The sequence below is a fragment of the Ascaphus truei genome, chromosome 8 (genome assembly GCF_040206685.1).
Source record: "Ascaphus truei isolate aAscTru1 chromosome 8, aAscTru1.hap1, whole genome shotgun sequence".
Lineage (NCBI taxonomy): Eukaryota > Metazoa > Chordata > Amphibia > Anura > Ascaphidae > Ascaphus > Ascaphus truei.
This window is the reverse complement of record NC_134490.1, coordinates 63,288,590-63,314,993: the sequence shown is the minus strand read 5'-3', so window position 1 is coordinate 63,314,993 and position 26,404 is coordinate 63,288,590. Positions and strand designations below refer to the sequence as shown.

Genomic DNA, 26,404 nt, shown 5'->3' with positions numbered 1-26,404 from the left:
ACCAGCGGGGAGAGTGAGTGTGTTACCAGCGGGGAGAGTGTGAGTGTGTTACCAGTGGGGAGAGTGTGAGTGTGTTACCATCCCCTCTGTGTTGTTTGTCATCTTAAAGTAAATGCACTATATCCTTGCATTTGTGTTTCTTCATATGAGGGTCTACAAAGAGTTTGCTGACCTGGAGAATCTTCTACTTGGAGTTACAGTATTATGTGTTTTTCAGTGCTAACTAATACTAGGTTTATTTGCACATATTAACTGTTTTATCACTTTGCGCCATGAACACTGTTTTGTTCAGGTTTTTTTAATTTGCGGTTTTGGGGATAACTGCTGGTGTTTAGGCTGCAGCTTGAGTATATCACAATATTTGTTGCGCTTTATTATAGTTTTTTCCCAGATCAAGTACAAGCTGCACTTTAAAAAATAATCCTTTTTTTTTTTTTGTTTTAATATATGCAACCTCTGATTACCTTTTTAGTGAGAACTAATTACCTAAGCTGCCGATCGATTCGTTCTCCCGAACTCTATCAGCAAAGATCCTATTTACCTGGGTTCACTAAATGGCTGCCCTTCCGTTTCAATCAATCCTTCAGTGTAACTCAGCAGCTACCTTGTTAAATGGCGAAGGCCTCGGTGTATATATAGTGCAGGCTCGCCCCTGACACTTGAGCAATGTATGGACTTTGATTTTCGCGTGACGACGAGGTGTGGCCATGACGGCAGCAGGCTGGTTCGCCTTGATTTGGTTGAAACGTCCACGTGAAGCAGCGCGAAAAATAAAAAAATGTCGGCTGAAAATGGTGCCCCGCACGCAGTCGCGCTATGGCCGGCCTCAGAGGTGCTGCTGGGAATATTGGCAACAAATGATCACAAACACGAAAGTGTTACAAAAAGCGTGCACTGCTGGGGAGGTGGGCTAAAACCTGCTATAGAAATCAAAGGATGCTCAGTATATTAAAACTCATTAAAAATGGCATTAAGAGTTGAAATGTAATTATTATCGAAGGCCTCGTTCAGGGTGCAGGCTTCGGAGGGAGGGCGTGCTGCTGTGCGAGCTGCCGTGGGACACAAAGTATTCAAATTGAATACTGGTTGTCAGGGTAGCTGCTGCCCTGTCTCCGAAGTACGGAGTTGACGCTGGCTACAGTTTCAAGAAACGAAAAAATTCGTTTTTTGAAGCTGCAGCAGCGTCACTGGGACCTCGGCAGACAATGAAATCATTCTTGAGAATGATTTCAAGACTGCAACTTGGATCCCTAAGTTCCCGTCTGTAGCCCCTCCCCGCCTCCTCAACTCCTGAAAAAGTCTGCTGGGAGGATGAACACACATCGCCCAGCAGACTGCCGCCCTCCCTCCCGAACGCCCGCCCTCCAACTCCTGCCTCTGGCACCCTGAACGAGGCCTAATACTACAGAACAGATTTATTTAAAAAAAAAAAATGTCCAACACTGGTAACTACACAATAAGTATCTTGGTAACCAGGGGAGGGGGAATAAAGGGGAACTCGGCCCTAAAAATGACATGGTTCTTCACCGGAGGCCCCCCGAATCAAATCTGGTTTATTTAAAAAAAAAAAAAAAAAAAAGAGGATCAGGAACATTAAAGGGACGGTTATTTTAAAGCAGTGGATATTAATGACTTTTTTTTTGTTTGCAAGAACAAGTTCCCAAACATTGTTGTTTTTATTTCTATATTGCTTATTTTCTAAAACACTCCCCTGCACATAAGGGAATATTTTTTAGAGCTTTTCAAAGTTATGTATACTTTAACCCCTTCACTGCCAGAGGGGGTCAGCCATGCATGTCTCGCGTCGGAGGGTTAATAATTTAGAGCACCGTTAGCCATTCCTTTTTCTTGCCATATATACTCCATATGTACTTTGTTGTTCAGCTTGCGGTCACTATGACATTAAACTTGACTGCACTTTGGAGGCGGTTAGAGGGCACAGCGCCATTTATCTTGATCACTGCAGACCGTATTATGTGATACAGAACAGCCCCCTGCCGTGAAGGAGCCAAAGTTATACCGAGTTGTAGGAAACTATTTCAATGACAAATGGAATTGTGCTGGGAAAGCGTTTCATGAATTGCTGATTTGTTTACACTTCCACGCCTTAAAAGAGAAAAATATTATTCTAATCCTCCTAGTTTGTTTAATGAGAACAGATAACATCACTGCAGTGCCTATATCAGTGTTTGTATAACCTTTTTTTTGGTTACGGAACCCTATAATTATATTGTGAGGAACCCCAAACCTCAAATAACGTGCCTGAGACCAGATGCATTGTAAGGAACCCAGCAGCGCAATTTCGCCCCATGGCACTTAGCTGTGGCGGACGCCTCCTTACGTGCCTCCCCCCTCCTCCTCTTAAACCGCAGCAGTCAAATGACGCACAGCGTTGCATTGCCATGGTAGCACGACATCATTTAATGCCGCGATGCGATGGAAACGAGGTGCCATGTGATGTGATGTCAGTTGGTGACGTCCACGGCGTCATTTAATGCTGCGATTGGAAAGGAGGAAGGCGGTAACAAGGAGGCGGCCGCCACAGCTAAGTCTCTTCCCATAAGGCCCGATTAACCCGGGAGCGTGGCAAATGTATATGGGGGTGGACATTTTTGCCACCCCAGGCCCGGACCTTACGGGCCTAATGGGAAATCCGCCACTGAAGGAACCTCAACCTTCTCTAATAGCGCCTCTGAGATCAGATACATTGTAAGGAACCCCAACCCTCTCTAATAGCGCGTCTGAGATCAGATACATTGTAAGGAACCCCAACCCTCTCTAATAGCGCGTCTGAGATCAGATACATTGTAAGGAACCCCAACCCTCTCTAATAGAGTGTCTGAGATCAGATACATTGTAAGGAACCCCAACCCTCTCTAATAGCGTGTCTGAGATCAGATGCATTGTAAGGAACCCCAACCCTCTCTAATAGCGCGTCTGAGATCAGATGCATCGTAAATTCTGAATTTGGTACAATTTTCAAATGACCTTAAAATTGCAGGGAACCCTTTAGGGATGCCCAGGGAACCCAATGGTTCCCAGAAACCCCGATACCATTGATGAGCACAAAGTTTGCCAATGTGTTCCCAACCCTTTTCTGCTAGAGCGGCTAGAAACCAATGCAAATGGTTAAGTCTGTGGCTTTTTGCCAGCAGGCCCAGAAATGCAGTCTCGGGAAAAAGAAAGATAAAAGGCCCCATACTCCTCCATCAGAGCTGGCATGTGAGATATGCAAATCGTGAGACTGCTTAAAGTGAGTGCAAAGCAAAAATGCTGCATATGAAAAGTACAGATGTGACCCAGGTCATTAGAACATATGTTACCATTGTATTATATGGAAAAGGTAATGTGATATAACAAATATCTTGGCCAATAGCACAGATCAAATGACGATATGTAAAATAATATGCTTGTCTATTAGTATTTTAATCCATGTGCTTTAACATTAAGATCGGATTGATGTCCATCCAAGTGTGTGTGTGTGTGTGTGTGTGTATATCAGCAGAACATGCATCCATATGATTCCCCACCATTATTGTTCTTGTAGGGAATATTAGGAATATGTACACATTACTGTGTGACTCACCCTGGAAAATCTCAGCACTGCATAATGGTGCTTTGCATGAATAACAAGTGAGCATGAAGCAACAATTAGTGAGAGCTGGCTGGTGGTTGGATACTGTATCTTTCTGAGCAACAGGTTACACACTGCTGCATGTTGAATTAGATTAGAACAACCTCCTGACTGTACTGGGGAAAGGAAAAGCAAAAGCACTGGCTGCATCAGTCCATTGTGCAGCCATATATCCTCTGATCATGGGTTATGTTCTCCCCACACGGAAAAAACATTACAGGGATCTAACTTGTGCAGACTCCTGAGAACCTGAACAATGTAATGTCACTTCATCCAGCAGCATCTTGCTACATATCCCCTCTCCCCTCTGTAACCAGGACTAGTGTGCCCCTGTGCCCAACACCTGCCCCCTCTGTCATTCTTATACTTGCTTACTCTGTACCAGAGCCCTGCTGCCCCTCTTCCCTGCACTTGCCCCTATATACCCGGGGTCACAGCCTCATTCCTGCACCTGCCCCATGTGCGCTTGTATTCTGCCCCTCTTCCCCATCATTCTTCATCTGTCACGGTGCCAAACACATGCCCATTTTAACCCAGTTTCTCACCCTCACCGTGGTCATTAAACTTTTGCCCTCTCCCAACCCCCCTCCTCCCCGGTTCTCACCGATATCCTGTGGGTCCGAGACCATCACCCGCCCCAGGCAGCTCTGCGCCTCTCTACCTTCCGCTCCGTACCTCTCTCGCAAGCCCCGCCCCCTGCCAACCCAGGCCCCGCCCCCTGCCAACCCAGGCCCCGCCCCCCACCAGCTGGCATGGTCCACGCCCTTCACATACCAAGTCATTGTCGTAATAACCCCGCCCCCTAAAGCGTAACCCCGCCTCTAAACATGGCACTGCCCATCGCTACACGTGCCCGCCTCTCAGCTCGCGGTTCAGCCTGCCAGTCCCCCCATGTAGTGGGAGGAGGAGAGGGAGCAGGCCATGGAGTGACAGCCCCGAGGGTTGAAACATTTTAAAAGTGTAGTCACTGCACAGCTAATAAATACAAATGTTTACATTTTTAGAAAGGGAATCCCTCCTCTTTCTTCCAGACTCCCTAAACCTCCATGTTCTTTTGTATGTGGGAGAAATTCACATACAAAACATGGTAGGTAGAATCATATACATCTTTATACATAGTACCCTTCAACATGGCACAGATGAAAAAGATACATATTCAATTGCCCAACACCCCTCATAAGAACCACAACATCGCTCAGAGACGCCCAACAATCGTCATTGACCCCAATACCACTAAATTATTTACAAATTAATAAACCAGCCTAGTATCTTACTCTTAAGTCCCAGGCTGCAGTGCTGAGCTATCAGGCAGGTCTAGTGGCAGAGGGAACGGGACAGCAGAGCAGCAGCAGTCCTTGAGGTCCCAACAAACGTTCCCGCTGCTGTAGTAATGCCACGCGGAGAAACCTATGTGTCGCCGAAGATTCTGATTGGCCCTTTGTCACAGCGAGGTGCCGTGTAGCAGCGGTGTAACAGATACAAGCAGCTACACCGCTTGTAGGCCAGTACAGAATGCCCCAAAACAGTATTGTAATGGCCAAACCGGTACAATTGGCGACTGTCATTTCACTGCCCTCACTCTGGGGGATGGGGGAAACAGTAAACAGCGAGGGGCAAGAGGAAATGTGAACCATATTATCGGCCTGATATAAGGGCAATTCTTATAACTAAACTTGCGATGAGTGCTTATGTTCTGCCTTACAATCTAAGGCTGCGCTTATAGTGCCGGTGCCAGCGACGCGCCGTCACGTCAAAACAAATGCATTGCCGCTGGAGCAACGGCTTGGTCGCGATCACTGGAAGTCATCTCAATTTTATAATTGTAGCAAGGAAAGGGAGTGGCTCAGTGAGTATAGACACTGACCGGCACTGAGTTTGAAGCAGCGGAACCTGGTTCAATTCCTGGTGTCAGCCCCTTGTGACCTTGGGCAAGTCACTTTATCTCCCTGTGCCTCAGGCACCAAAACATAGATTGTAAGCTGCACGGGGCAGGGACCTGTGCCCGCAAAACGTCTCTAAAGCGCTACGTAAAATTAGCAGCGCTATACAAGAACATGCTGTTATTATTAATAAGATGTATAGTAAACAGTATTTGAACTCTGGGTGAAAGGGGCAGTTGTCATAAATTGCAAGGTATGGGTAGAATGTGGCTTTAGTAAAACATAGAACTTTTTTATTCCAAAAATAAAGAAACTTTCTCTTATAGGGGCACTAATAAAGATAGACTGGCCGCAGTGCTCGGGGCTGGAATAGTGCGGTAACATTAGCAAAATAATAGGTTGCTTGGTGCACCAACGAACTCAATCAGAATTATTTTACACTAAAAGAGTAGGAGTTCTAAACATTACCCCACAAAAGCAATGTTTTGCCTTTGGAACTACAATTCTCCCAAGATTTAGAAGAAAAGCCCCAAAAATTCAATTTGAAAGAAGTATTTTTCCGTAACAGAATATTAATTGGATTATTGAGGCAGTAGAACTTCTGTCTCTGTCACTAAGGGGGTTTAAAGTTATAACGGGGGGCAAAAGTGCCAATTCGGGAACTTACACGAAAATTCCCTTTCACTTCAAATGGGAGTTTCCGTCTCACAGTGCCCTGATCAGCACTAGTCGCAGCTTTATGAAGAAACCCCTCTATATTTTCCAGAGTGTATATCCGCCCAGTCATACCAACAGAAGATATTCACAGAAGTAGAAGTTTTTAATTAATGCCGTGTTTGACGGAGAGCCATTGAAGCAATTTCAGGAGCACATAGGCAGAAATGGAAGAGAAAGAGAACTCCAGAACAGGAGTGCACAACCTTTTTCCCCTGCACCTCCCTGCCTGCTCTCCCCCTCCTATCCCCACCTCTTACCATGTCTCCGGCGTCAAATGTTGCCGCGGGTCATGTGATGTTGCATTTCCATTTCAACGCGTTGCCCGAAGCCGTCGGAGACAAGGTAAGATAACTTACAGAGGGCTCTCGGATCCCCCGGCATTTAAATGCTTTGGGGAAGTGCGCGGGGTAAGCGCCGCGCCCTTTCTCCCTCCCCCCCCGAAAATCCCATGCCCCCCGGGGTGCATGCCACCCAGTTGGCGCACCCCTGCTCTTCTAGAAGCTGTATTTTGAATGGATTGTACAGTATTGAATTGGTATGCAGCAAGGTCACAGAGGAGAAGGTTGAAATAATCAACATAAGACTATGAAACCACAGCTGCATTCATTCGGAACCCCATCAGTCTACATCTGCCTCACCCCAAAGGCGGACAGCCTTTGGCACACCGAAGGGGTGAGAGCCGTTTTCTGATGCTTAGCAATGTTAAAACTGCTCTATTGCAATCTGAAACTCACCAGCCCTCTCATCCCCTACCCAATCTTTCAATTTATCCGGCCTTATAGATTGTAAGCTCCTTGTGGGAGGGCATCTTCTAACACATTGCCTATCCTACCTCTCCTGGCACCATTTTAATCTGATCTGTAAATGTTATGTACCACCCTGCTGTATTTCTATGGCCTGGCATGCAAGTCCTGATAATAGCAGGCAGTGTTAGGGTTAACAACTAGCACATTGCAAGGCATGTGAGTAGCTTCCCCTGGAGTATTAATATGTTGCAGCTTTCAGACATGTCTGGGAGCAAGTGGTGTCCCATGCAGGATGAGTGGCCTTGGATACAACCAGACCTGCCCAGTTACTGGGGCAGGGGGTTTGGCCACTCCCTTGGTATAAAGAGGTGATACCTCCAAAATAGAGTGAGTTCTGCCTTACCCATAGGGGTGAAGACTGTCCTGTCCTGCCCAGGGGGTAGTGAGACCCCTGGGTGGGAAACCCCCATTCTAGTCCAGACTCCTCCTAAGTCCTAGCCTACTCCATGATGGTGTGTGGGGGGTGGGGGTGATTGCAGTCATACCCAAAAGAAGGTTAAAGAGACAGGCAGGGACCTGGGTCCTGGACAGTCCTATGAGAGGCTCAGGGCCTCAAGCAACTGGAGACCTCTTGAACAAAGAAGTGTCAGTTCCTGAGGCAAGAGGGAGACTTCATAATTTCCCCAAGTTTAAGTAGGGATTGGAAGGGAAAGATTGGGGTCATCACTCTGGATTATGTAGGGACCAGAGGAGGTGAACTATCTCAACTTGCATGAGGAAGAGAACTGTCTGTCCATGCTGTATGCTATGTGCACCCAATAAATACTCAAGTTGAAAAGTTCCTGGTGCCCTGTTCTATTTCATTTCACTCCAAACAGCCTTGGCCTGACCCCACGAGAAGGGAAGAAGACCCTGAGATAAGAGGTAAACCAACTCAGCTAACACAGGTGTAAACCCTGCCTGATAGAACCAGAGACATTGAGGGAGAGAGAGAATGTATGTACACCCTATGTCTGACAGCCGGGTGGGATAGGGGTGTTACATTACATATGTCCATAATAAATCTCAACTGTCCATGAAATATCTGTGAATTTAATGTATAATCTCTGTTCAATTAATGTAACCATGTATTGTTATCATAACTGTAGGGTTACCATAATTCACCACTAAAACAAAGAGGGTACCAAGTCGGAACACCCATGGCGTATGCGCAGTCAGCGAACATGCATGCGCAGTCAGCTTTAATACACGCATGCGCAGTCAGCGTTCTCCCACGCATGCACGAACAAAAGCCGAAACGCGCATACTCTAGTGATGAGCACCCCGCTCGTGCACGCGCAGTCGGTGCTCATTGCTCACGCATGCGCATTCAGCTTTTGTTCACATGTGCGACAGTGGTGGGTGCCGACTGCACATGCACGAGCGAAAGCCGCCAAAGCATGCGCGAGCGATAAATGCAAACTGTGCATGAGCGGTCGGCGCTAGTACATGCGCGCCAGAAATCCCGGACATTTAGTTATTTAAAAACTCCTCCCCTGACGGCGACTTTATATTAAAAAGCTGGAAAATACGGATGTATGGTAATCCTACAGAACTCGGCCCAGGACATACTTGAAACGAGAGGCAACTCTCAATGTATTAATTCCTGGATAATGGGGGCATGCATGAGTTGTAGAGCAACAGAGAAAAGTGTGGATTCTGGCAATGAAGAGGAGCCACAATTGCAACAGCGTGAATATGATCGGAGAGGGAGGACTCAAATATTGCACCAAGGCTGTGTACTTGGGAGACTGGGTGAATGGTATTGTTATTGACTGACAGACATAGGAGCAATTGTGTCTGGTTTAGGTGGGATTGTAATGAGATTTGTTTTAGAGATGTTAAGTTTCAGGTCACTTAGGGTCATTCAGCATGAAATAGCAGAAGGACAATCTGTGACTTGGGTGTCAGGAGGAAGCCAAGAGGTAGAACGATACAGTTGTGTGTCACCTGTATGGGGAGGTGTCACCTGTATGGGGAGGTGTCACCTGTATGGGAGGTGTCACTGTATGGGGAGGTGATGTTTGTAACCAAGTAACTGGCGAGATCACCAAGTGAGATTATATATAGAGAGAAAGAGAGGACCCAAGACACGCCAACAGACAGGGCCACAGGAGAAGAGAAAGAGCTAGAAACACACTGAAGGAGCAATTAGAAGGACAAGAGGTGAACCAGATTTGTTACTGAAACCAAGGGAGTGAAGATATTGCAGGTGTAAAGGGTGGCCAAAGGTGTTAAACAGCAGGGAGGTACAGCAAAAAAAAAAAAGGGAGTAGAGCCTTGAGTTGTCAGTGTGTGAACTTGTACATGAGGACAGAGAAAACATGTGCACAAGTTATACGAGACAGAAATAAAAATCCCAGGTTTATTTTACATTTCACGTAAACCATCCAGATTGTGAAGACGGAAACCTTAACCTGGTTTTACGAAATATCATGTTTAAGGTCTTGCAGAGCAACTAAAGCTGCATTTCGTCCTGATGCTCCCATTACACCTCCTCCTGAAAGAAAAGAAAGTTTGTTTAATGACAATACACAGCATTTGGATTTACTGTAGTTTGTAGGTAGTGCTACTTTAAATGGCCAACATGGGTGCAGCTAGTACTACCAGCAAAGGAATTAAGTTCTGGTGTATATTTATTTATTTATAAAATATTTTACCAGGAAGTAATACATTGAGAGTTACCTCTCGTTTTCAAGTATGTCCTGGGCACAGAGTAAAACAAATAATACATGGTTTCAAGTACAGTTACATAAATGAACAAGGTATACATTATATACAAGACATTGCGTGCACAGTTAAAGAAAATATATATTATGGGCGTATGAAACAGTTACAGACCAGGTTAAAATGTGAGACAGCCTTAGATTTGAAAGAACTTAAACTGGTGGTGGATGTGAGAGTCTCTGGTAGGTATGCGGTGAGATGTTGGCGATTCACAAGAAATATGGCATCATCCCTGTACAGTACATCAAAAAGGAATGTATGAGAGATCTGTACAAACATGTATACATGTATGTACATGGATATAATATATATTGGATATTATATATAATGCAGACCACGAATGGTGGGTAACCGTGATTGTCCTTTCTTCCATGTAGTAACAAAGGAGGGAGAGGGACAGGGAAAGACCCTGAGAGGTTTGAAAACTAGTAACATATCAACTACTTGTTGGTCCAATAAAAGGCATCATACCCACTATTCCCTCGCCCTCCTTTGTTACTAGTAGGGTTGCCAGGTGTGCAGTATTGAACCGGGCTGTCCTCTATTTGGACACCCTGTCCAGTAAAAAAAAGGAGAGAATACTGGACATGTATGTGTCCGGTATTACCTCTGGACATACAGGCCGGCTTGGGGGGCCGCGGGATTTCTCCAAGCAGAGTGTGAGCAGGGCGATTGCTAGGGGCTGAGCAGCTTCCTCCATCCTGATTGGCTGCTGCTGGGTAATGCAGCCAAATCAGGTGGTGGTGTCAGGAGCCTGGGGGTGGGGCCAAGGAGAGGAGGAAATAGCATGGAGCGGGAGTGTGCTCCTCGAATGTGTCTCTCCTTTCACCATTTGTGTCCAGTATTTTTGGAGAAGCCACCTGGCAACCCTAGTTACTAGATAGAAAAGTAGTCCCAAGGGGGGCACAGGCGGAGCACTGCCAAATCAATGAGGGAGAAAAGGGGGCTGCATCCAGTAGTTATTAAAAATGTATTTATTAAGTGGTCAAAGCAAGAACATAAACACTTTTACGCGTTTCGGGAATTGCGTCCCTTTCTCAAAAAGTGTATCCGCGTCTGCGTGCATACCCGTTTCATAGCTGTCCCCCGCCCTCGGCAATGAAGTCACGGGGCCGAAAACTCGCGCGAGTTGGTCAGAGAGACCAACCCATTGGCTGAGAACACCACCAATGAGTAGCCTCCCTGAGATCTCGCCCCCAAGTGAGCCGTGGGACCGGGAGGTGCCAGAAAAAAAGGGGCATGGCTGCAGAAAGAAAAATACAAAACACATTGTGCAAACATAACAATGTAAAAATGATACATAAAGTTAAAATCACGGGTAAAAACCAACTGTTTGGGATAGAAAGGCTCTCAACAAGATATGGGTTAAACACATGGCATAAGTCATATTATTCTCAGTACTGATATAACAGCTAGAGTAACAAAACTGGCATATATAGAACCACAGAGCAGGTATAACAACTTATAGTAAGAGATATTAATATATCTAGATTCTCAATAAGTAAATCATATTGGTAGTATAGTACAGAATTCATGTAGCAAACAATGCTCAAAGGATGAATTAGAGGTGAATTAATCATCTCAAGAGTTAATGAGTGAAGTTTTCATTAAATGAGGCATATAAGCATCTATGTGGATTATTGATCATTAAATAGATATCAAAAATTGGTTAACTTCAACCCCTCTTTTGCAATCAATAAAGACTGTGTTGTCCATCTTATTTGCATGTATTGTAATAGTGCAGAGGAAGGGGCAACAGGAAGGGGAATAGGGAGGGGGGGTGAAAAAAGGGGGGGGGAAAGAGGAGGGGGAAGGAGGCGGGGGGGGAAAGAGGAGGGGGAAGGAGGCGGGGGGGGGAGGAAGGGGAAGGGGGGGAGGAAGGGGAAGGGGGGGGGAAGGGGGGGGGAGGAAGGGGAAGGGGGGGGGAAGGGGGGGGGGAGAAGGGGGGGGGGGGAGGGGAAGGGAGGGAGGGGGGGAGGGGGAAGGGGAGGAAAGGGAAGAGAAAAGAAAAAGGAGGGGGGAAGGAAGGAGGAAACGATACAGCATCAATGATATAAAAAAATGATAATAAAACAATCATATGAGAGAAACAAAGAAATAAATAACTATGTATAATGAATCTGTTAATGTCTGGGAACTCAGATAATTTAAGCAAGAAAATGCTTGAGTTCCCAGTCTAGATTTATGCCCCTGGGTGCCATAGACCCAAGGGCATAAATCCAGAACATCTCTCTTTTGTTCAACAATGACTCCCTATCCCCTCCCCTCACATGAGGTCGTATGTGTTCCACCGCACTAAACTTAAAACCCTTGGTGGAGCCAGATTGGCATTGTAAGAAGTGGCGTGCCACTGGGTACCTTTCATCTTTGTTGAGAATAGTTCTTACATGTTCTGTAATTCTCTCTTTTAATGGACGAATCGTCCTACCCACATATGAACAGCCACCCCTTTAGACACAATATTCTTTTTTATCGACGTTACATTGATGACCTCCTTATTATTTGGTCTGGTAGCACTTGTACACTACATGAGTTTTTTGTATATCTGAACAATAATATATTTAACCTTAAATTTACGTTCAGATCCCATGAGAGCGAGATGGATTTTCTGGACTTACATCTGTATGTTGATGAAGATTCCAGAATTCAAACCAAAATGTATAGAAAAGAGAACTCAAGAAATTCCTTGCTCCAAGCCAATAGCGCACATCCTAAATCCTTTATCACAGGTATCCCGAAAGGGCAATTCCTTAGACTCCGGAGATTATGCTCAACTGACCAGACCTTCACAACACAGGCCAAAGAACTCTATGAAAGATTCATAAATAGGGGATATAGAGAGGAAGATATCAACAAAGCATACGAATTCGCATTCAGTGTAGATAGAACAACTCTCTTGAATAAGACCACAAGGAAGCACAAAAAGGGTGCAAAAATACACAATGTACAGCCTGAAGAGGCACCTTTATTCATTACTACCTTTTCCAGACAGGCACAAAACATCAGAGCTATCTTAACTAAGCATTGGGACGTATTGAGATTAGATAGGGACATAGAGAATTTCATCAAAGACCGTCCCAGGATGGTTTTTAGAAGAGCAAAGACCATCGGCAATAGAGTCTCTCCAAGTCTGTTTGACCTTGATAGACAGAAAAATTTGAATAAGGTGAAAGGCTTCTACAGTTGTGGAAATTGCAAGATGTGCAAGTATGCCTATCCTATAAAACATATCAAAAATGTTAACACAAAAAAGAACCATATCTTATCCTCATTCATGACATGTAACACCAATTTTGTTGTGTATGTACTCAGGTGCGAATGTGGCTGTTCATATGTGGGTAGGACGATTCGTCCATTAAAAGAGAGAATTACAGAACATGTAAGAACTATTCTCAACAAAGATGAAAGGTACCCAGTGGCACGCCACTTCTTACAATGCCAATCTGGCTCCACCAAGGGTTTTAAGTTTAGTGCGGTGGAACACATACGACCTCATGTGAGGGGAGGGGATAGGGAGTCATTGTTGAACAAAAGAGAGATGTTCTGGATTTATGCCCTTGGGTCTATGGCACCCAGGGGCATAAATCTAGACTGGGAACTCAAGCATTTTCTTGCTTAAATTATCTGAGTTCCCAGACATTAACAGATTCATTATACATAGTTATTTATTTCTTTGTTTCTCTCATATGATTGTTTTATTATCATTTTTTGATATCATTGATGCTGTATCGTTTCCTCCTTCCTTCCCCCCTCCTTTTTCTTTTCTCTTCCCTTTCCTCCCATTCCCCCCCCCCCTCCCTCCCTTCCCCTTCCTCCCCCCCCCCCGCCTCCTTCCCCCTCCTCTTTCCCCCCCCCTTTTTTCACCCCCCCTCCCTATTCCCCTTCCTGTTGCCCCTTCCTCTGCACTATTACAATACATGCAAATAAGATGGACAACACAGTCTTTATTGATTGCAAAAGAGGGGTTGAAGTTAACCAATTTTTGATCTCTATTTAATGATCAATAATCCACATAGATGCTTATATGCCTCATTTAATGAAAACTTCACTCATTAACTCTTGAGATGATTAATTCACCTCTAATTCATCCTTTGAGCATTGTTTGCTACATGAATTCTGTACTATACTACCAATATGATTTACTTATTGAGAATCTAGATATATTAATATCTCTTACTATAAGTTGTTATACCTGCTCTGTGGTTCTATATATGCCAGTTTTGTTACTCTAGCTGTTATATCAGTACTGAGAATAATATGACTTATGCCATGTGTTTAACCCATATCTTGTTGAGAGCCTTTCTATCCCAAACAGTTGTTTTTTACCCGTGATTTTAACTTTATGTATCATTTTTACATTGTTATGTTTGCACAATGTGTTTTGTATTTTTCTTTCTGCAGCCATGCCCCTTTTTTTCTGGCACCTCCCGGTCCCACGGCTCACTTGGGGGCGAGATCTCAGGGAGGCTACTCATTGGTGGTGTTCTCAGCCAATGGGTTGGTCTCTCTGACCAACTCGCGCGAGTTTTCGGCCCCGTGACGTCATCGCCGAGGGCGGGGGACAGCTATGAAACGGGTATGCACGCAGACGCGGATACACTTTTTGAGAAAGGGACGCAATTCCCGAAACGCGTAAAAGTGTTTATGTTCTTGCTTTGACCACTTAATAAATACATTTTTAATAACTACTGGATGCAGCCCCCTTTTCTCCCTCATTGATTTGGCAGTGCTCCGCCTGTGCCCCCCTTGGGACTACTTTTCTATGTACATTTATGGACGTGAAGCACCCACTACAAGGAAAGAGCTGTGCTGTAAAAGGGGAATCTGTTGGGGCTTGTTTGGGGACTTTATGGCATATATGGAGACCTGAGCTAGCCACACAACGCCATCAGTACACATATACCACTTCATGTACCATTACACATGGTTTATCTGCATTTCCCCAGCACTTATATTTGCTCCTATACCTTGATCACAGAGGTTATTATTATTAGTCTGCATGCACTTTGCCCTGAGTCAGCTGAGACCCGTTTATAGGGATACCATCCCTTAATTCTGCCTAGTTACTAGATATATGATGATAAGTGAAAGGTTATGCATAGTATAATGACACCTCTGTATTTTGATATATTCAAGTCATATAAACGATATTGGTGTTCTTTTTCAGTCTTTCAATGTTAAAACCAAAATGTTCACACATTCAGAACTATTAAAAACAATGTGGCAGTCCTTAAAATCTTCGTATAAAAATCAGATTGTTTAATATCCACTTCAACAATGTTCATCAGTTCTGTACTCATTTTATGTACATGGCTACTAAAAAGAATGTATATGCATCAAAAGTGGGTAATAAAAAAAGATGCAGCTTTATACAGAGCTCATCAATGTTTATAGTGCGTGCATTTGTTCTAATGACATCGCTACTAGAAGCAGCAGAAACAGGTCATAGAAATGTACTGTAATTGAGGAAAGGAGTAATAATACAGTTCAGTGGCCAACACTTATTACTATACCTCCATCTTTAATTTGTTATCATTAAAGGAAATTAATATGCATGAAAGAATTTAAAAAAAGTAGGGATACGCATGCATCATACATTTCATTATGTACATGAAGTCTGCTTTTTTTAAATTTTTTTATATATATATATATAACTAATCAGTTATCCATACATCATTTCCCTTCAATAGTTATTATTTTTATTTTTGATATACCATTTTTTTCTCTGTTAAAAGCCTATGATACTACTTAACGGGGAAGAGAACCCCAGTAAAACCAGTAGTATTGACCCACTTTTGAAGAATTTGTTAAATAACCCTCCTTATGGCCAGACTGGGAGTATTAGGCTGAGTCCATAGAGGGGGAAGCCGCACTCCTCCACGCTGACGCTGAGGCTCGCCTGCTCGGTCAGGAGCGATTCCACGGACTGGCAGGTGAGTCAGTGTGCGCTATCGGGAGGCGGGGCAGTGACGTCGCTGAGCCAATAGCCCGTGAAGCGCCAACGTCACGGTGCCGACGTCATGACGCTGCTTCGCGCTGATTGGGTGTTTTCCGCCGACAGCGCGATGAGAAACAGGCTCTGCTGTCATCTGAAAATCCCTGCGCCTCAGCACACCTGCGGACGCTCGCGGGAGCCCCCTCTAAAGACATCCTCATTGAGGATGACGGCGCTCAGCGAGGAGCGTCCGCGCGGCTCCCCCCTCTATGGACGTAGCCTTAGCTTGGAAACCAAGCTACTGTACATGCATTATATAGATTTTGCACCAGTTACACCCTCCCAAAATCAAGTCCGTATTGTTGTCACCTTATATGAACCAGGGGCTCCCCCTGAGCTGAACGGCAGCGCGTGCAGCTCCCGAATGGCCTAGGACATTTGGCGGCGGATGTTTTGCTCCGACTAAGTCGCTGCCAAAACTTAGCCGCCACACACCTCACCGCAGGAACATCGCTCCATCGGCCGTTTCGCCGCTAAGGTAATCCCCTAACCTTACCCTAAAAACCTCTAATCTGAACCCCAAATACTACCGTTACACCTTACCCTAAAAACCCTATACTTAACCCCCTAACTGCTAAAACCCCTTAAGTTAACTTACCTTATTGGTGAAACGGCCGATGGCTGAGTGTCCAGCGGCGGAGCGGTTATGGCGAAGGGGACCATAACGCCAAAACGCCGGCTCCAGAGACCACTCAGTTGCCAATATATTTTATTTGCCAATACTTGGAGGAAAACAAAGATGACTGCAGTGTCACCCAATCAGAAGCTGCAATGTCATCTCATGGCCTTCTGTGGGCTGTCCCCAAGCTGCCATATTGTTTCTCCTGCACAATGTTGCTTGCATAGGAATTTCAAAATGAACTCTCTCAGGAAAGAGGGGATCCCTGTGATGGGTACTGCTGCTGTTTAGCTCCCATGTTTCAAATAAAATATATATCTACAAAAACCAAGCAGCACAGATTGCTTTAACATCAGTGTGTCGCTGCAACTCAGATCTGTGATAGTGTTAATCTGGTCTACAACCAGAAATAGCATCATCCTGCAAACCATCATTTAGGTTCACAGCACATCCACAGTCTATTCCTTGTTACATGGGTCACATTCCAGGATAAGGGATGAGGTCAGGAGAATCAACGGGATATCTTTGCATCACAAACAATGTGTAATTCTACTAATTAAGTACGTACACATGAGAAGTTACTCAGCAACCTGGTAACGCCCATATCTTTATTACTCACAACACCAACTTCATTTTGTGGCCTGTTTGATTTATTAAACAAATAGGAATAGAAATCTTTCCTGATTACAAAGCCTGAGAGACAGGGCAGTGACTGGCCATAGTGACTGAACTACAATGGGCCATTCTTCATGTTCATTCTTATGATTATGAATTATATTATTTGAACAAACTCGGTTAAGAAATAATCGATGAAGTCCTTAGGACAGGGGTTCTCAACTTCGGTTCTCAAGGCCCCACCCCAAACAATAGGTCAGAATTTAAGGATATCCCTGCTTCAGCACAGGTGGCACAGTCCCATTTCATAATCTTTAAAAAATCTCAGCCGAGGCCCAAATACAGCATAAGTTACACAATAGCTTTATTAAGGGGCAGCCATTTTTAATACCGCCTCAAATAAAATATACAACACTTAAAAGAAATGCTATTTGTGGAGACTGCTAAATTGAGCAAATGAATAGAAATAAACTATGTCTCATGCGTTTATTTTACCCCTTTATCTGCCAGAGGGACAAGCAACGTAGACAAGGACGGCCCAACCCCCCATTAGTTCAGTTCCCAGCAGCCCTCAAGTGATTAGTCTGTTAAAACATTGTGATCACAATTGGTCTGTATCTTGACTGACAAAGTAACTTCCAGAATGACTAAGGTTATCGTGAAAAGTCCCACGGTTTCATAATTGTGTCCCAACACAGACTAGTTACAAAAGGGAAATTATTTGTTAGCGCTAAGCCGCCCACATTAGTTGTAGCTTCTAGAAACTATGCTTCGACTGCAACTCCACAATCTTCTGTATAAAGTGAAAGCAAACAACAAGTGATAAAGCCGCAGGGGTGTATGTACTGCAGTATGAAGCAGCTGGCGTGGGCTGAAGTAGTTGTATCTTTAAAAAGAAGACACAGGTGCGCACCAAGGTAAGAGTAGAATAGTGTAATACAAACAATAAAAAAGTATACACTTACATATAGTAAAACTTTAATGAGTCCAGGTCTAGGCGATATCCTCTTCTGTAAGGCACCACTTGAGAGGGTATAAAGGGGCGATGTAAGGTTCCCTCCAGATGGCAGTCCCGCGCGCTGGGGCTGACTCTGTAGCACTGGCTGCAATCTAGCCTCCACGAGTGTGAGCGTGGTAAGAGGCGAAGTGTGCATGCGTGGGAAAGAAGCCCTGTATAGCCGTCTATGGGTGCCTGTCCGTTTAGGTAATCGTTTAGGTAATCGCGACCGGAATAGATTCACTTGTGTGTATGCCAGCTCTTTTTTCTCCTGCACTTAGCTGTGGTGGCCGTCTCCTTGCTGCCACACTCCTTCGCTTTCTGAACTGCAGCGTCAAATGACACCATGGACGTCGCAGGTCATCGCGTTGCCATGGTAACACTACGCTGTGGTTCAGAAGGAAAAAGGAGGTCGGCAGCAAGCAGTGATAAATAATGATACTACCGAGAGACAAAAACATAGTCCCGGTAATTTGTACCAGCTCTCCCCCCTCTCATCGGCCCTGCATACGCCAAGGTGTGAATGTGACTCCTCTCTAAGCTCCTCCCACTTTCTCTATAAATCCCTCATCTCTTCGCAGGCATACATTAAATGACCACAAATGATATTATTACATAGACACTGCCTGTCACAAGTATTTTTCAGTGTGACTTGCAACAAAAAACAACCCTTTGCGCTACCAGGGCTTGAAACAGACACCCAAGGGTCCAACCATAAAGTAATTTACAGTGAATAAGGTCTGACAATCACAGACAATACATGGGTTAGTCATTCAACCACGATAGTGCCGATCACGGCAATATCGCACGGAAGCTCTGCTTGACTTCAGCGGGGGTTTACCTGCAATAGTCCCCCAATCAGCACGAACGTATTTTAATAAATAAAAGTGATTAAGGAACATTCAAAAATTCATTTGTACAAAGAAAAGACAAAGCGGCTCTATGCTACAATAGTCAAATCGAAACATAAACATCATTTCAATAAGTTTGCTAATTTCTTGTGCTGCCATCCTGGTTAACAAGTATATAGCCCAATCAGTGCAGGTGTGGAATATAATGGCCACATTTAATGGTCAATGTGTTGATATTAGTCTATTGGCCCTTTGTGGCCAAAGTAGTTTAATCTGGTTTAAAATCAGGCCAATAAAAAGTGAAATGATCGGTTTTATTTATAACCCTTCACAGTGGTGATTTTACAAACAATGACATGTTATTTACAACTGTCCATTCTTCCATTTTGAAAGGTACAGCCATAACTGGTTTTAATGAATTTACCCTACTGCCCCTCATCAGCTACTGTACACAATGTGATCATTTACCCATTAACTCTTCATTACTCCAAATCACTGGCTCTTAACGAAATAGGGCCATATGTAGTAAGCAGTCTTCTGCCATAAGGCACCAAAAACAGATTGTTTAAGCCCATTTGGGCAGGGGCTGTGGCTGTAACAACCCTCTGTGCTGCGTACCACGTGCAAAGCGCTTCGAGTCCCATTGGGAGAAAAGCACTATATGAAATAAAGTGATTATTATATAAGATACCTTCAAGCTCATTGACATGAATGGGCTGGACAGTGTGCTGTTCTGGCAGAAGACTGCTTAGGGAAATATGGTCCAAAGTGCTGAGAAATATACTGAAGCACTGAACATTATGGGACCGATTCCATATGCGCAGAAGCGGGCCAATGATTTCAATTGGGAGTTTCGTCAGAAAACGGCCCGACCAGCCGTTTCAGCACATACAGAATCAGCCCCGGAGTTAAGAAGACACCCAGCTTAGTGCTTAGCCAATGCTCAACCAGAGGAGACTTTCCCAGCTGGGTAAGAGTTGGGAGACAGACAGACACAGAGCGTTTTGCGTCCACACTGGGATAATTGCTGCTTATGCTTCCGCTTTACACAGTATTTATTTTTAATTCCGATGACCGGTGCCTTATTCCAGCAATAAAAATAGTGGCGAAAGACGAAAGAGGGGCCTTTTGTTTTTAAGAGATGGGTAACTTAAAACCTGGATGACTATATTTGGTATTCAAAAACATACAAGTACCTGGATGTGCTCCACTGCCACATAAGTAAAGACCTTTGATTGGCGATCTATAATTGGAAAAGCCGGGGACTGGCCGTGCAAAATACAGCTGATCCAAAGACATACTTCCATGAAATATATTCTGTGAACACAAGAGCAGGTATTAACTGCTGCAGCGCATTAATTATCAAACATGCCGTATTCTCAGTATACATACTTGGGTGTAATTAACCAATCATTTATATTAAGTACATTCATGTGTTTTTGCTAATTCATAGGTTAATCCTATAATCTGCTTTTTCTGGGGTTTTCATGAGGACAGTATTAAGATACGAGTCATCATGTTATTCAGTCTCAACTACTACCAATAAAAAAAGTAATAATAAAAATAGAAAATCAGATAATATGTGACAGTGTGCAGAATACATGAAATGTGTTTACTGCCTGGGAGAATGGTTTGAAACAGCCGCGCTGAACCTTTTGTTCGTGTTGTCTTCAGGTCCTATTTACATATTAGTGACCAGGCCACTAGTAGGACCACAAGAGAACACAGAAACACTACTGTACCTTCAGCCTTATAAAATACACCTTTTTTAACATTAGAGTTCAGCCCTGTATGTCAATCTGCTATATTTTACCGTGTTATGTACAAAGAAAGAAATTGATCTCTACTGCAGAGGGCTCCCCTCCAGTCCGCAAGCATCTCCTCCCCCCCTCCCCAACAGGTCAGTGTCCCCTCATTAAAAAAACTAAGACACTTAATAAAATAAAGATTTAAATGTAACAATTGACTTTATGATTCAGTGGCATTCATTTCCATACTATTTAATTATGTAATTCTTAACTTATGAATTCGATTAAAGCTGCAGTTGAAGCTGCCATTTAAAAAAATATATATATTTTCCCCATTCAATATGTGCATCAATACAATCTGCACACTGACAAGTGATTAGCTGAGCTGCAGATCGATCTGTTCTCCTGTAATGAAATCGCTTGCTCTGGGCTATTTAATTCAGTTCTTGCACAGCATTTTGGGCAATGTAGTCCTGGGATATGATTGACTGGGTAGTTACTAGATACAATTGGTGCACTGCTAGAGAGAGGGCGGGGCTCAAGAGCCAGAGCCTATCAGAAGGGGAAGGGGCTGTCACTTTGGAAATGCTTCCTACATTAGAAACATTACAAATGTCTTTAAAACAATTTTTTTTAAATGCTACAAGTATTTTCTCACAGTACAGAACTGATTTATTAAAAACACACATGTCGGATATTGCTTGAACTGCTGCTTTAAGATTCTTATGAGATAGTTTTGTTGATGACTTGGCGGCTTTAAGCGTGCTTTTGTTAATGAGTATGACTGCTCTCTTACTGAGAGTATTGCAGTGTTTACAAAAATGAGAACCATACTGCTCACGTTTATTTTTTTTATCACTAACTTGGCTCCAGTTAAAAAAACAAACAGAAGCTACTTACGCCTCCAGAGAGTCCAAATATCCTTTCCAAATCTGGTGGTGTGAGGACGTCTCTGCCTATCACAGAAGACCTAAAACCAGGAGCATATTTCTCTACCCAATCAAACACTAGAGAAACAAGAAGACATAAAAGTAACATTGATACATTGTAACATAGCCTATGTATACTGTATGTCAGTAGTGGAAAAGACATATAGTGTGCCACTGCTTCTTGTGGCTCCCAGCTACAGTATTAGCTGAACAACGTGATATGAACCATGTAAAACAGTCTATCTCCCTTCTTTCACATTTGTAAATGGAGGCAATTTACTAGTTTTGATCAGCAGTTTTTTCAATAAGCAGTCATGGTTGGAAAGTGTGTAGCGGGGAAGGAATAGAACCGTGAAGGGGATTTTATCACAGCTGTCCAAGCTGCCGGTTATTTCCCCCCCCCCCCTTTATGTGCATCAATACAATCCACACAATGATAAGTAATTCGCTAAATTGCCGATCGATCCATTCTCCTGTAATTGATTGGCGAAGATTCGGCTGGTGGGTTCACTAAATGGCTGTCAGTGCAGCAGACGAGGACCAAACATGTAGAATTCTGTGGGGAAGATCACGTGACCAGGCAGTAACTAGATACAATTGTTGTACTGCTAGAGAGAGGGCGGGGCTCAAAAAGGAGTGTGTCAGAACCTGTTTCAGAAGAGGAAGGGGATGTGACTATAACTATAGAAACAAAAAATGCTTGTTACATTATAATAAATTAAAAATGTACAGGCATACCCCGCATTAACGTACGCAATGGGACCGGAGCATGTATGTAAAGCGAAAATGTACTTAAAGTGAAGCACTACCTTTTCCCCACTTATCAATGCATGTACTGTACTGCAATCGTCATATACGTGCATAACTGATGTAAATAAGACATGTGTAACAGGCTCTATAGTCTCCCCACTTGCGTACAGCTTTGGTACAGGGTATTGCTGTTCAGGACGTGCTGACAGGCGCATGCGTGAGCTGCCATTTGCCTATTGAGCGATGTGTACTTACTCGCGAGTGTACTTAAAGTGAGTGTCCTTAAAGTGGGGTATGCCTGTAATTCACAGTGGTTTTAAAAAAAAATGCTACGAGTATTTTCTCACAGTACTGAACTGATTTATTAAAAAAAACACATGTAGGATATTACTTGGTCTGCAGCTTTAAATCATTAACATTCTGCACTGTGAAGACACAACGGGTCATATTTACTAAGCGGTGCCAAGCCGTGTGGCATCTGATGGCCCATGAATGAGAAAACACATAAATAGGAGCCCAGTCTTTCTTGCCCTTTCAGCCCCAATATTATATTCTATTTTCTATGAGAAAATATGCCTATAAAATGCTCTCAAACGTTGCTCTCTGGGCCACCAAAATGTACTTCAGAAACACTCTCCTGCAGTCCATTACTTTTCTATGCTACCGCATCAGTGCTGAATGCTGATTTTTATACAGTATCTAAGCACATTATTCTTTAAATAAATATACGATACCTGTACTGTATACATGTGTTAATGATTTGTTCTTCTCAAGTATGGTGGCATTCCCTACCATTATTAACACTAAAGTGGTCTATATCAGGGGTGCTCAACTCCAGCCCTCAAGCCCCCCAAACAGGTCAGGTTTTCAGGGTATCCCTGCTTCAGCACAGGTGGATTGAGGCACCTGTGCTGAAGTAGGGACTGATTGAGCTACTGGTCTGTGCTGAAGCAGGGATATTCTGAAAACTTGACCTGTTGGGGGGGGGGGGGGGGGGGGGAGCTTGAGGATTGGAGTTGAGCAACCCTTGTCTATATTAAGGAGCGGGGGAGAAGCCCTAAGATGAATAAACTAAACTCTGCGTTTATATTCATTTATGGTGATTCCATCTGTTACTGACCTCTAATCCACTGAAATAACTAACAATATTGTCCAACTCTATAAAGATGTCAGTGGGGGTCCGCAGCACTAACTATTGAAGGGGCTTTAATAATGATATGGGACGTCTTCGCTTGAGATCATAGGGCATAGTAGGTCCTCCTGCACATAATTATTCCCTCATTTTTCAAATCTCGCAAAAGCCTATATTTGGGTTTAAATCATAGGGGGCAGCCTTTCATGTTGAAAACAACCCAACAAATTCCCTAGGTGGGAAGCAGGGGCACCTGCGGAGCTGAACCTCGTTACATTCAGCTCCGGGAACCCTCTGCTTCTTGAGAAACGTACTTCTGTAGGTGCTGCCAGGTTTTCATGGAGGTTTAAATCCCCCATGTCACGTGGGCCAATAGGAAGCCATCACATCTTCCTATTGGCTTCCATGCCTCTGGAGATTTAGGCTTCCATATTGTTCACCCAGCCAGGGATGCTACAGGCAGCAGCTACATGGGAAAGTATCTAAGGAATCAGGGGGTCCCCGGAGCTGAAATGAACACAGCTCAGTCCTGAAGACCCCCTGCTTCCCCACCTGTAAAAAAAACCAACCCTACCTGTAAGTAGAACCACACCTTTAATATCGTTAGAACAAATGTTACCAAAAACCTGGTGCATTTACCTGTGTCAGCATAGCGGTTCCTCTCCTCATTATTCCACTGGCGTCCTTCAGACAGAGTGTATGGAGTGTACTGAGTGAAGAGGGAAATAACATGGCACCCGGGAGGAGCGAGGGTGGGGTCCAGGGATGAAGGAATGCAGAGTTCAATCATGGGTCTGTGATGAAAGGGAGAAGTAAATGTAACATTACATTGTGTCTAATAAACAGGAACATTGCAGTCAGCAATACTACCCCATAAAAAGGAGACACAGAATATACCACAACATTAAAGCAGCAATTTTAAGTTATAGGATTAAAGCCGGGGGTCTCTGAGCTGAACTGTGGTGTTTTCAGCCTGAGATACTTGCCTCCTAGGGGGTGCGGTGGCCGCTCTAGCTGGGATATCGACATGGCGAATTTAAAGCTCCCGCATCACGCGGGCCAATAGGCAGCTGTGATGTCATCGCTTGTAGCTTCCTATTGGCCCGCGTGACAGGGACACGTTAACCTGCGGAGTTGCTACCTGCACCCCCTACGGAGGTAAGTATCTCGGGAAGCAGGGGGTCCCGCTCCAAAGGCAGTGGCATTACCACTGTGCTACTGCTTCAGCAAAGCCCATAAGATCAGGTTGAAGTTTGTGCAGCGTGTATTGATCTCAGTATTACCTGCGGGAAGGTATCCCTTTACAGGCATCATCATAGGCTTCATTAAGGAGTCCCATGTCCTCACTGTTCAGATGGATAGAACACTGGTGATGGGGCAGTGGTTTGCCACCAGCGGTGTTTGGTAGAGCCAAGAAGTTTGGTAGCCGGTCCACAGCCACTGCAGAGTAAAGCAGTAGGAAAGACCGAGTTCAGTTTTCTTTCTGTTACTACACATCACAAGATTACACAGACTCAGATTTGCAACTATAAACAGCTCTCTGTGAGTAGGGTTACTGGCTCTACACTTCTTTAACCCAGGATGTGCTGAAAAGCTGTGTAATACGGCAGGTATAAACTTATTGGGTCCATGTTTAAATGGGTAAGAAGTAAAGAGTGACTCACTGTGCTCATTTGCATGTCATTACCCAGAATCCCTGTCTGCAGTGGAAGCATTGTTTGCTAAGAGATAATGGGGAACACAGGGTTGCAAACAAAGACATGCAAATGCACCATGAATAATATTTATATTTACTGCACCAAATGTAAACCGTGATCAAGAAGTAAAAAACAATTGCTTAAGTATACTTGTTACTTAGTTTTTGAACTTGTGTCAGATTACTATCTAAAGTCTTCGATAGTCTAACATAAAAAAAACTTTAGTAAGAAGACAAACTATTAATTACAGTACAGGTACTCCAATTTATACAGCTCATGATGCCGCAAACGGGGCTAAACAAAATCCATACTGTTGTTTACACACATTATGAATATAAATGAAATTGAAATAATTCATAAATCATTTTATTTTAAATCTGACTGGAAATCAAACTTCAGCTATCACAGACAAATGGAAATGAAACACATGAGATTGCTTACACTAACATTTTAAGTTCATAATGTATTTACACCTAAACAATGGAACCTCTATTTTTAACAGTTGATGGGAAATATAATTGGGCGCGACCGAGGAGGGAGCAGGGGGGGGGGGCGCAGGCACGGGGAGTTTGCGCTCCGCTGTCATAATTCACTGAAAAATACATCATGTTTCTACTTTCTTCCTGAAAAGAAAGTTCCCATTAACCAATGCCAGTCACTGGAAGGGGGGATGTGCATTTTTTTTTGCGCTGAAGTATGCAAAACCATGCAACAGATATTTGTTCGTGAATTAGCCAAGCACGTATGCTTACATTTGTACAACTGGTGCCTTGTGACCGGAGGTTACATGTCCCTTTATATATGGCCCCTTGTTGCTAAATTCTGGTGTAAAGTCACAAAATGCAGCTGCCATATTAAGAATAGTTGCATTCCCACACATGTTTATTTTTGCCTGTGAACTTGGGCAAAATGAAAGAGGAAAATCACCAGGAAATGTGCCAAGAAAATGTGAAGGATTTTGCCCAGCACCACCAGGAAGATGAAGGTATCTGCATTTCTCTACCTAACGCCCTGAAGAAGTTCCATGTTTTGGCCTCTTCTAGCTGACCGTATCCACATATTTGTAAATGATAAATCGTCATTCATTTTTTAATGCGTTTACGACAGTGGAAGTGAATCAGATCTTGCAGTTTATAAGCAGAGCTAAAGGCTTACATTATTTTTTACAGGGGGCCGGGCTGGCCTGGGGAGCAGGGGGACAATAACCCTTCCTCCCCCCCCCTCCGCCTCGGGGCAAATCAGAATGTTGAATAATTAGGCCGGTTGCAGTGAGGAGAGAAGCAGGGCCTCTGTGCAGCTCAATGCCAGTTCTGACTGTGAGGTGGCGC

General features: G+C 43.9%; 2 protein-coding genes across 4 annotated transcripts in view; both read right to left on the bottom strand.

The window, feature by feature from the left end:
* Nucleotides 1-4,336, bottom strand: part of LOC142501842 (uncharacterized) — a 58,583-nt gene extending 54,247 nt beyond the window's left edge. For all 3 annotated transcript variants that reach the window (XM_075612338.1, XM_075612335.1, XM_075612339.1), the window contains exon 1: nucleotides 4,239-4,336. In XM_075612338.1, the coding sequence (XP_075468453.1) occupies nucleotides 4,239-4,263 (25 nt within the window). In that variant the 5' untranslated portion in view covers nucleotides 4,264-4,336. The remainder of the gene's footprint in view (nucleotides 1-4,238) is intronic.
* A 5,027-nt stretch (nucleotides 4,337-9,363) lies between these two features.
* The window catches only part of PYROXD2 (pyridine nucleotide-disulphide oxidoreductase domain 2), a 34,836-nt gene continuing 17,795 nt past the window's right edge, over nucleotides 9,364-26,404 (bottom strand). The window contains exons 12-16 of the mRNA XM_075612334.1: nucleotides 24,663-24,819; nucleotides 24,019-24,173; nucleotides 21,469-21,575; nucleotides 20,017-20,137; nucleotides 9,364-9,516 (exon numbers count right to left, since the gene is read on the bottom strand). Of these exons, the coding sequence (XP_075468449.1) occupies nucleotides 9,440-9,516; nucleotides 20,017-20,137; nucleotides 21,469-21,575; nucleotides 24,019-24,173; nucleotides 24,663-24,819 (617 nt within the window). The 3' untranslated portion in view covers nucleotides 9,364-9,439. The remainder of the gene's footprint in view (nucleotides 9,517-20,016; nucleotides 20,138-21,468; nucleotides 21,576-24,018; nucleotides 24,174-24,662; nucleotides 24,820-26,404) is intronic.